Source organism: Mobula hypostoma, chromosome 14 (assembly GCF_963921235.1).
Source record: "Mobula hypostoma chromosome 14, sMobHyp1.1, whole genome shotgun sequence".
In the NCBI taxonomy this organism is placed as follows: domain Eukaryota; kingdom Metazoa; phylum Chordata; class Chondrichthyes; order Myliobatiformes; family Myliobatidae; genus Mobula; species Mobula hypostoma.
This window is the reverse complement of record NC_086110.1, coordinates 48363464-48375896: the sequence shown is the minus strand read 5'-3', so window position 1 is coordinate 48375896 and position 12433 is coordinate 48363464. Positions and strand designations below refer to the sequence as shown.

The following is a 12433-nucleotide window of genomic DNA, read 5'->3' as shown; positions in this document are numbered from 1 at the left end:
AAGGAAACTAAGATAGACCGTGAGGGATGGAAGTTGCATACTGCTACACTGATCCCAACAGACACGGTTATAAACATCAGAGGATATTTCCCAGGTTCAACAGATTAGTTAGCTCTGGAAGCCCATAAAAAAGTAATTCAGGTATTGCAGGAACTGGTGCTACTCACAGGATAGGAAGGTAAATTGCAAAATCAGTAGCCCTATAATAAAAATATTCAAAATGGTCCAAGTCGCTTCACAGAGAACAAAAAGTGGCACTGGCATAAATAATCAGGTTTACATGTGCCTCAAAAAAATTAAAATGCACAATAAAAAATTCCTGAAAAAAAGAACTACATTCCAAACAGGGTAGGGCAAAGTACCAGAAATTAATGGTCTGTAAGTGTAGCTTAGCCATATCTCCACCTAGTGGCTAGAAGCCCTGTAAGTACAATGTTAACCCCACCCCCTCCCATTTTTATGTTACCATGTTTATATCTCATTATGGATAAGGATATGAAAGGACTATCAAAATAAGTGATTAAACAAAATGAGATTCAAACAAATCTTACAGAAACTGGATCTACATGTCATAATCAGAAATTTCAGTTCACCAGAATAGCATTGACAATCATAAACCTCCTTCTGTATGCAATATTTCTGAGATATTTTTCATTAAATGGAGCACTTTGAGCACACCTGTCCAAAATGTCAATAATTATATCTGGCAGTGATCCTAACCCCAGTTCCTAGGAACATCTTCCATCTAAAAACAGCAAGCAACACAACACTGATGATTTCTGTCATTAGAACATAAGAAACAGGCGCCAGAGTCCGCTATACCACCCTTCAAGCCTCATCCACTATTTAACAGGATTGTGATTGATCTTATTTTTGGTCTTGATTCCATTTTCTTGTCCAGTCCCCACATCTTCCATTCCTATCATGCCCACAATTTTCACCCAGCCTTAAAATATACAGGGATTCAGAATCCACTACTCTCTGGGAGGCAGCATTCCAAAGAACCACAAACATACAACAGAACACAAGAAAACAGAAGCCATCAGGCCAAGTCTGCCCATGCTTTTAGTATGATTACGGTTGATCCATGCTGGCCTTGACTCCTCTTCTGTACCATTTCGTTAGTCAGAGGGTGGTAAATCTGTGGAATTTGTGGCCACAAACAGCTGTGGAGGCCAGGTCACTAGGTGCATTTAAGGCAGAGATAGACAGGTTCTTGATTAACCAGGGTATCAAAGGATATAGGGTGAAAGCAGGGGAGTAGGGATGACTGGAAGAATTGGATCAGCCCATGATTGAATGACAGAGCAAACTTGATGGGCCAAATGGCCTACTTCCACTCCTATATCTTATGGTCTTGTGGTCTTATTTTACCACACCCATCTATTCCCTAATACATCAAATATTTATCCACCTCCACTTCAAATACTACTAATGATTCAACTTGCGCCACTCGCTAAGGCAAAGAATTCCAGAGAGACACCACCTTCTGCAAGAAAAAATGTCAATGCACCTCAGTTTTAAATGACTGGTCTCTTGTAGTTATGTCTCACCAATGGAAACATCACATAGTGTACACTAGTGGACGCCAACTTTTTTAAGCCCAAGATCCCCTACCTCGGCCTTCGTGAAAGGCAAAATCTACCTACTAAATCGTTTAGAGAAAAAACAACTCAGATTGTACTTCCAACTTGAGGCCTTTTATTTGGGCTAATTGTATTTGAAATACATAAAATGCTTTTGTCAAACTTTCAAATTAATTCAACCAAGAATACACTGTAACTAGCATATCAAACAGGCCATAGCTGTCTTTCTTTAAGAATATTACAACACTTCATACCTTTTGTAGTAACTTCTACTTTGAAAAAGGACCACTGGACAACTTCATGTCCAAAGGAACAACTTTATCTGGGATGGCAAAACCAATACGGCGGAGGGGCTTATACATATATGAACAGAAAAGACAGTAAGTAAAACCCTGCAACCCCAGGGCCCCTCCACCGAATTGGTTTTGCTGTCCCAGATAAAGTTGTTCCTTTGGACATGAAGTTGTCGAGTGGTCCTTTTTCAAAGTAGAAGTTACTACATATGGCCAACTGGTGGCACAATGACATCAGTGCCAGGTTCTGGAACAAAAGTTCCTGGGTTCAAATCCAGTCGGAGCTGCTCCCGAGTATGCTTTCCATTCGTGCTGGGTTGAGTGTCGAGATCACAACTTGACCTCATAAAATAAAGGGAAAAATACTGTGAAAATGTCTGTGTGAGGAGTTGCTCACTCATTCAATCTACATCCCATCGCAGAGTCACAGTATCGTCAGCACAACATGCCCTTCCACTTCAGTTTGTATCATTGGTAAATATGGAAGCCTTATATATGGTTCCTTCCTCCATGTCATTAATGTATATAGTAAAAAAATTGCAGGCCAAAATCAGATCCCTGCAATACTCCACTAATTATTTCCAATCTGAAGAAAGTCTATTCTTAAACATCCAGTTTTTAAGCCATTCTAACTCGCTTCTTCCATTTTATGCACTAGCCTCTTATAGGGCACCTTGTCAACTGCTTTTTGAAATCTAAATACACTACATCCTTTATTGACTCTCCACAAGAAGCCCAGCAAATCTGTCAAACACAATTTACCTTTCGTGAAATATTGTTGACCAGGTGTAATGACATTTGGCTTTCCCAAACGGTTAGCTACTTCCTGTTTGATTTTGACTCTAGCATCTTCCCAATAATAGCTGTTAAATTAACTTGCCTGTAATTCCATCTTCTACTTTCTCCTCTTTTGAAAAAGGTTGTCAGATTGGTTTCCAATTTTCTGTTATCCTCTTGTAGTTAGCAAGTTATGAAAATTTTCAACCAATGGATCCACTATCTCTGCAGCCACTTCCCTTGAAACACCAGTCTGTTGCCCAACAAGTTCTAAAGACTTCCCAATCCTTAACCAACCCCTATCATGCTGCCCAAGTTTCACTCTTGTAATTGGGACTTTTGAAAGTTCTGCCTCATTATTTGACATTAGTCCGCCTGATATCTTATTACAGCAGACCCCAAACACCAGGCAGCGGACCAGTTCCGGGCCGCAAAGCATGTGCTACCGGGCCGCGAGGAAACGATATGATTTGGTGATATGAGTCAGCTGCAACTTTCCTCATTCCCTGTCATGGCCACCGTTGAGCTTGAATGCACGCGAGGTCATTACCCGCGTCATCCATGTCAGCACGGGAAGGAGATCAACTCCTCCAGCTTGCAAATGACGGCGGGCTGAAAAGTATGTTTGACATAACATCTCTGCCGGCATTCTGGATCAAAGTCAAGGCTAAATATCCTGAGATAGCCATGAAAGCAATGAAAACGTTGCTTCCATTTCCAGCATCATATCGCTGCAAAGCGGAGTTTTCTGCAATGAATGCAACGAAAACTAAATTGCGGAATAGACTGGACATAAGAAACCCCCTTCGAGTATCGCTGTCTCCCATCACCCTTCGATAGGAACGTCTTGTTGCAGGGAAACAAGCCCAGGGCTCCCACTGGTTCAGCGATATTGGTGTGTTGCAATGATTTTATATGTTCATACGGGGAAAATATGTGCTGTGTGTTTAATATCCAAACGTTACTTAAAATGTTATGATGCTATTGACTTATAAGTGACTTATATAACCATATAACAATTACAGCACAGAAACAGGACATCTCTGCCCTTCTAGTCCGTGCCGAACGCTACTCTCACCTAGTCCCACCGACCTGCACTCAGCCTACAACCCTCCATTCCTTTCCTGTCCATATAGCTGTCCAATTTTTCTTTAAATGATAATATCGAACCTGCCTCAACCACTTCTACTGGAAGTTCGTTCAACACTTACTTCAAGCTCCCCTGTCCTCCCCTGATAATTGACTTATCACTATATTCATGCGAGGAAAATATGCGCTGTGTGTTTAATATTACATTTGTTAGATAAACCCTTTAAGAAACGAAATTGAGTGTCTCAGCCACTTATCACCTATATTTCGGTTGTGATTAACACCCACCCCCCACCCGAACAGAATCGCCAAAAACGATTTGTGGGAAAAAAATCGGCACCTACACACATGCACAAGCCACGTATGCGCACTGGCGCCCGCGCAAGGCTTCATGGTCATTGTAGTCTTTCACAACATATTTGACTGCTACTCTTGTCCATTGGCAACCCTACCTCCCCCCGCCGACCCTAGTCGGCCGGTCCGCAAGAATATTGTCAATATTAAACCGGCCCGCAGTACAAAAAAGGTTGGGGACCCTGTCTTATGAAACTGGTATTATCTTCCAAGGTGAAGACTGACGTAAAAAAGTTATTCTGTTGTTTCTTTTCTGCTGTTATTAATTCACCAGCCTCATTCTCCAGAGATCCCACACTTACCCTCGCTGCCCTTCTGCCCTCTTGCTGCTTATAAATCATAAAAATCTTTTCTGTTTGTTTTTAAACACTATGGGCGAGTTTTCGCCCAAAATCCATTGTTCTCCTTCTTCTGAGACTTTCAGTCTTCTGCTACTGGATCCTAAAGAGTTCACAACCCACTGGTCTAGCACTTACCCTTGCCACTTTGGACATATCTAGTCTCGAATTCAACATTATCCTTTACCTCATTAACTATGGATTGGGCCTCTTTCTTCATGGAATCTCGCTAATCGATTAGGATAACCCTTGTTGAGCATTATAAACAAGGTGTTTGAATATCTTCCAATATCTTTCAACTATTCCTTGTCTGACCTCTCTCTAAGCTTGTTTATTCAGTCCACCTTAGACATCTCTTCCCTTATGCCATTGTAATTACCTTTACTTAAATTGAAAACACTTGTTCTGACCTAATGGTGTTCATCCTCAAATTGTACTTGGAATTATAACGTACTCACTACATCTTAGAGAATATTTAACCACAAGATCACATATTAATCCTTCATGGTTATACAAGACCAATTTTGAATTAGTCCTCTGCTGAGTTCTAAATGGCTGGTCCCTTCACCTAAATTCATTTTTCCCTGATTTGGAGCCCCTGCTTGGGGGAAATATCTTCATTGCATTCACCCATACAAGATGACTCTTCTTGACCATGTGAACCTTAGCTAAACCACTTCCAAGTAAATCTTTCATTAAAACAGGAGACAAAATTTATGTGTACGGCACTTATTCAATTTTATATCCAAGCTGTTACTGTCTTTTTAATGCATATTAAGTGAAGGTTGGCCAAAAGCCTTTAAAAGTCCATAAAACATAACATCAACTGCAGCTTCTTCTCCTACACTCTCAATTATTTCAGTGAAATCAAACAAGATAGCAAAAAATAATATGTCTTTATACATCTGTGCTGTCTTTCATTATCCCATACTTTTCCACGTCAACTAACTTTTTCTTCGTGCCTCTTAAAGGTTTCATATTTTAACACCATTCCTCTATCATCACAGCCATTTTAATTATTTTTATGAAAATGCATGAATCTTCTTTTATACAGGTAATCAAAAAAAGAACAAATCAATATACAAAACATTTCAAAACATTAAATTGACTGTAAGCCATTAAATTTACCCCAACATACCTGTCGCGTTTTACCAGCCTGCTTAACGCTATAAAACATTGGCCCAAGTTCAGCTAACCACTCTCCATCCACTGCAGTAACGCACTGCATGTACTCCTAGAAAACAGAATTGAATTCATCACATATGAAGTCAAAGTTCAAATATTTTCTGGCAAAAATATATTGCTGAGGAAAAGCACAGATTATATATTCAACAAAGTAGTTGGTACAAGTAAAGCCATCCTACTGTATTCATTCAAACAACCTTGGTGATTAGCATTCCTCAGGTCTTCTATGCACAGCCAACAAGATAGATACCCTGCCAAAGTGGAGATTTAATGTACCAAATTATATGCTGCACTCTTTCTTTGTAAACTGGGAGCAGATTTCCCCTGAAAGTGGCAAAACCTCATGCAGCTGCGGATCTTGTGTGCTTAAATGCCATCATCTGAATGGGCAGATCAAGCCTCACCCATAAAGCTACAGGGATAAACAACTAACATCATGCTAAGCCACACCCCACCATCTTGACCAGTTGCTAAAACAATTAATATTTCTATCACACAGAAACATTCCAAAACTACTTAAGACATAAAAATTATTTCTTTTATGAATTAGCAAGATATCAAAATGCACTTAAAACAATAAAATAAGAAAAAGATTACAAATGAACTTGTTTACTTAATGAAACTTAGCTTGTCCTTGCAGCTGCTCCTGCACTACCTGATTGCATTTTCCAGCATAGATGCTAGGCTATTGCTGCAATGCTGAACTTTGACACTGACGTGCATTCCCAAAAACAAGCCCTCAACAGCAACTAGTAAATTCAGCAATCATGTAGAAATTCTAAACTTGTTGCTGGTTTTGTGAAGAAATATAGAAAATTCTACAAGTAGGTCTTGTTATTTTCCCATAAAATTAAAGCATAGTATCAAAAACAGGACCCTATTTAAAAAAAAAACAAGTATTTACGTAAAAATATAAATTTACTGGGAGATTTATACAGCTTTGCAAATCTTCAGGGTAGCCACAAGATGATATGATGAGATATGTATACATTTCCCTACTGAAATCCCATTCATTTTCCACTGAAATTCACCCAAACCATGAAGGGCGTTACATATAATTTACAGTATTTAAAAATAATTTGTTACTTTTATTCAACAGAAACTGTTATCTTAAGCTTACCTTTGAAGTCATCACCAGTTCATGGTACACAATATAATCTGGTGTGTATCCCATGCCAAAAAGTGAACTAGTTGGATGCAAATGGCAAGGCATGCCTGTTCTCACATTCACATACTCTCCTATACCCTGCAAAGCAAATAATAAGATAGTTACTTCTCATAGAATAGAACAAAAAAATGTAAAACTGGAACAAAATTATCCAAAAAATTATGACATATACAATGAAATGAAAGTAAGAAATAATGAATTTTAGCACCTATCCATTGGCAGATAAATAAGGCATGATTTTTTCATGTCAAAAACTCACACAGTAGATTATTTTGAAGTGACTATACAACAAGCACATCACTTGAGAACAATCATTACCCATAAAGGAGATGTAACTCACAAAATTCTATACTTCCTCCTTATACAGTGCACAAGAGGCCAAAATAAGAAGCAGGTAATGACAATAGTAATAATGCCAAAAATATTACACTGACAAAAGTAAAGTAAAAGAACCAATTGGAGGGATGTGAGGACACAGTCAATCAAAAACTACAAACAGCATACTCCATATCACATAGCTTTCTGACCTTAAGTTTTGCAGCCTGATGAAAGTAAGCTGCACAGATACATTTTCTGATGATATCCCAGTCAGTACCACAGCTTACAATATTCATACGTTGCTGCACCATGATATCCTTTAATTGAGATCGAACTTCTCGAACCTTTGATAAAAGAGAGAGGTAAGTTACCAAATCCAATACAACTTTCAAGACATATTTTTTCCTTTAACTTCCTCTCATGCTTCTTGGCATTCGTTTGTCAACCCCAACAAGCTATCCAATACAAAAATCGCTCCCTGCTGAATCTAAAGGGGCTTTCTCCAGACAGTTACGGGGAACGTACAATTGACCACATACTTTAGATCTCATATCCTTCCGAAAGAATTTCAGTTTTCATTCAGCTTTTCAAGGTAAACAGTAATACTTGGAAATAGATTTTATATAACTAACTTAAATTTTTATTATTTCTGACCATTGCATAAATTAATGGCCAATCAGGTCACTAGCAAGAGTTTAAATATTCAGTACTTTCCACTTGTTTCATTCATAAATTAAGTGCCCAAAGACTCAACTGTAATCTGTCCATTTAGAATTTGGAAAAGTGCCATTTCGCATAGTAGAATAACACTGTGTCCAAGGAAAAGTGATTTCTGCAATGGAAGAGAACCAACAGGGCCGGCTGGTGGCGCAACAACATCGGCGCCAGACCTGGGAGCGGAGGTCCCCGAGTTCGAAACTAGTCGGGTCTGCCCCTGAGTACGCTTTCCATCCGTGCCAGGTTGAGTGTCGAGATCGCAACTCGACCTCGTACAAACAAAGGGAAAATACTGTGAAAGGTGTCTGTGTGAGGAGTGGCGTGTCATACAGTCTCCCTCTCACTCCGCGCCTTGTAAAAACGCCGTGAAAAATCCATCATCACGGACACACACACGGACACGCAGACGCACAGACTCACACATACGCAGGCACACGCCAAAAAAAAGGAAGAGAACCAAGAGGGCTCATAAAAATAGGGCAACTTAGAAAAGGAAAAAATATATATTACTTTAATGACATTGATCCATGCCAAGATATTTACAAATAGGTGAATTAGAAACAAGAAGTCAATTTTGGAGTTGGATGTCAAACTTGAGAGATGAAATGACCAAGATGTAAAACATTTTAGGAATAATAGATGATATAGTAAAAGGATGTGTTTTATTCAAAGGAACCTACAATTATAGCACTAGAAGCCAAGGAACAAAGTTACAAAAATCATGGGATTTGATGGATCTCATATCAACAATATCACAAAGAATCTATGGATATGCTTTTTAGAAATTAAAAAAAAACATGGATGGGGATTTTCTGGTTGAACGTAGGTTAGGAAAATACATTAGTACTTATCTAGAAAAAAAATCATCAATGGTAAAGGACACATATAAATGAACTAAGCACAAATTTTATAACATATCCAGGCTGGACTGTACAAGAGCACCTGTACAGTCCAGCCGGGCTTTCTATGATATTTCTCATATTGCAGTAAAAGAACCAGATCCAATATATAAAATTCATCTGGTTACTTCAGTGCACCCAACTTTTTCCAGATTTCCACAAGACATAGGGGACCATTTTAGCCCACTAGGCCCATATCAGTTCTCAATTTACAGAATCAATTAAAGTTGCTGTTGAGGCAGAAAAATCCAGGACAATTATCCACTTTTAAATAATAGTAGTAATTTGTAAAATTTAGTAGGCATATTTGCTTCTGCAGAAGGGAGTTAGAATGTATTTTTTAAAAAACTAAAGAAAAACTCCTTTAATTCTTATGATAACAGTGCTGCTGTGAACCATCATGCTTTAGCAAGGACTAAGGAATAGTCAGATTAGCAGTCAGTGACAACAATTAGGCGGGTGAGGCTGTTTTACTTCTTAAAGAGCTAATAATGTACAACATACAACTTCCAATTTTTAGCTAGGGCCTTACTGTTTCTGATACAAAAAGAAATTAAATCCAATAACCTATTAAAATGTACAAAAATTAATACAGCAGAAAATCAACTATTATATTACCTTCCTCATGGCTTTGGCGTGAATAAAGTGTTCATTACACCAAATAGTAGAATAATTGTTATTTTTCCACTGCAGGTAAACATTAAGATATGTCAAATGGTCACTTTCTGGCACAGCAAACTTCTCTCTCATCTGATCACTCTCTTCTTCTCGGCCCTGTAAATTTTAAATGCATATAGATCATGAGAAGGAAACACAAGTAAGTAAGATACCAGTTTTTGCACAATGGATGTCCTCATTTCAGAGTTTCACCTGTAAAGGTAAATGAACACTAAAATTCACCCATTTCAGTGACCTTAAAATATTTATTTTTCCAGTGTACCTTGTAACAGTACACCAAAATTTTGAAATAGATAATGCAGCCACTGAAGATGGCCAAAAATACAATATCTTGACAAAGAAGAAAAAACACAGCAATTTTAACAGAACAGTTGCCACAATTGTAATATATGAAATGGAAATAAAATAGAAATAAATCATCGTAGCATTTAACAGGTAGTTTGTGGGTTCTGGATGGTGAAAAGGAAAGCAGGTGTCTAAATTTGAATAGGAAGATGGATTCAGAAACTGCAAGGTTACCTCTCACTAAAAATTAAACAAGATTGGGAGAGAGAACTTAATATGACTTTTGTTAATGAGGGCCGGTCGCGAGTTTTGAAAATGGTTAATTCTTCTTCGATATGTGCCAATCATTGTTTAATTCAGTTTAAAATTGTTCACCGCTATTATTTAACAAAGGAGAGGCTATCCAAAATATTTCCTAATATAGATAATTACTGTGATAGGTTCAAAAATGAAGTAGCTACTTTGTCACATATGTTCTGGTCATGTCCCTCATTGAAATCTTTTTGGAAATCTTTATTTTCTACAATTTCTAAAGCTTTGAAAATTAATTTACAACCTAGTACACTGACTGTTCTATTTGGAATAGTTCCGCATCATATTCAGGGTATTTCATTTTCAAACCAACATGCAATTGCATTCGTTACATTGCTGGCAAGAAGACCTATTTTATTGAAGTGGAAAGATACCTCTGCTCCTACACTAACTCAATGGTTTTCCCAAGTAATGTTATGTCTTAGTTGGGAAAAAATTAGAAGTAGAACTTTTGATCCCCGATTTGATTTTGAGAGAAGGTGGAGCTCTGTTGCTAAATATTATCATTTAATTTGAATCAATTTACACGGTTTCCTTCCAATTTTATGTTATGCAAATGTGATTTGGTGGTTGTTGTTTTCTTTTTTTATATTTATAAATGTTTATAAGATGTATTGTTCCGGGAGGCAGTTCCTAATAGGTTTTTTTTTCTCTTTTTTTTTTGTTTTATAGTTGGGTTTTTGTTTTAGTTAGCTGGGGTTCTCTTTTTTCCTTCTTTTTCTTTTATAAATTTTTTTTTCATTAGCATATATATCTTTTTTTCTTCAGCTTTATTAATTATATATAAACTAATTTGTTGAATATCTGTTTTATAGCTGTAGAAGATTATATTAATAAAATTTAAAAATGAAATGAAATGAAACTGCAAGGTTAAAGGTGTGGAGGAAAAGAGATGCTTGTTTGTTGCACCATGCTATAATCTGAAGTCTAACACTCCATTTGCAAGATAACATGGTCTTAGCTTTTCATTAAGAAATATAAAAACACCATTTTGAATTTAACAGAGGAATAAATTTTCTATTATAGTGGCAAAAAATGGTGAAATTAAGCAAGATGGCCATATTTTAATAAGATTTAACAATCAACATTTAAACTACTAAATAGTCAAAGGACATGAGAAGATCAAACACAAATTACAATAAAATCATTATTTATTAATTTTATTTAAATTAATTTATAAAAATAATCCAGGGATTATTGCATATGACACTCAACCTTGAAGCAGAAGCATGGTATATTTTCAAGTGTGGTAGTATTGTAATTAATGGGCTGTCAGCATCTACTTTTATCCAGACCTAAGCAGAAAAATACTGATTATCCTCCAATTACTTTTCAGGCCATCTCGGGCAGCTATAGCCAGGCACTGAGACAGGGATGTCAGAAGTGAATGAGAGGTCAGATTCTCGCTTCATTGCTGAACTCACCGTTCAACTGACCAGTGAAGGACAAATTAGAAAAAGGAGCCAGAGGTATTTGCTTCTACTCCCTTAGATTTACATCTGAGCCAGTTGTTGTAAGGAGTTCGAATTGGCTCACCATCCAAGAACACAAAAAAATAACAGCAGGAGTAGGCAACCTGCCCTCAAGTCTCTTCTGCCTTTCAACACAATCATGGTTGATCTATCTCAGGGCTCTAATCTTCATCTCAATACTCTGATCAATCAAAAAATCATTTTAAATACTTTTAATGATCTGGCCTCCATAAGGCAGAGAATTCCAGAGACAACCACACTGCAAGAGAAGTAGTTTGTATGAACCTCAATTTTAAATAACTCATCGTCCTTAGGTCACATCTGGAATTTCCAGTTGGCGGACGACTTCCCTCCATGCCCCTCTGTTCCGACATTTGTCCACAACATCCCTAGTCTTGTCCAGCTTGGTCCAATCCTTGATGTTATTCAGCCACGTTGTTCTTTGCCTTCCTCTTCCTTGCTTTCCCTCCACCTTTCCATATAGCAAGTCCAACAAGATGTTATCTCTCTGCGTAACGTGTCCACAATAAGCAACATTTAACTTCATGATCTTCTCCAGCAGTATCCATGGTCTATCAACTTCGGACAAAACCCTCTCATTTGAAACTTTCTCTACCCAGCTGATCTTCAACATTTGTCGATAGTACCACATTTCAAAAGCATTAATTCGTTTCATGTCATCCTTCTTCAGGGTCCATATTTCTGATCCACACCTCAGCACTGACCATACATAAGACTCAAGGAAGCTGTTTCTACTTTGGATGTTTACCTTCTGATTTCATAGTAGATCTTTTAGCTTCATGAACTGGGTCTTAGCCATACCTATTCTCCTTCTGATCTCAACTTCATATCTCCCATCATCTGTCAGACAACTGCCAAGATAATCAAACTTTCGCATCTGTTCAATGCCTTGTCCATTCGCTTGTAATGATACCATCATGAATGAGTCTTTAGTGGTTGTT

At 37.6% G+C, this 12433-nt stretch overlaps 1 protein-coding gene across 2 annotated transcripts in view; it reads right to left on the bottom strand.

Annotated features, from left to right (window-relative positions):
• Positions 1–12433, bottom strand: part of dhx38 (DEAH (Asp-Glu-Ala-His) box polypeptide 38) — a 97039-nt gene that overhangs the window by 19247 nt on the left and 65359 nt on the right. For both annotated transcript variants that reach the window (XM_063067107.1, XM_063067109.1), the window contains exons 22-25: positions 9343–9498; positions 7318–7452; positions 6743–6868; positions 5576–5671 (exon numbers count right to left, since the gene is read on the bottom strand). In XM_063067107.1, coding sequence (XP_062923177.1) covers positions 5576–5671; positions 6743–6868; positions 7318–7452; positions 9343–9498 — 513 coding nt within the window. The remainder of the gene's footprint in view (positions 1–5575; positions 5672–6742; positions 6869–7317; positions 7453–9342; positions 9499–12433) is intronic.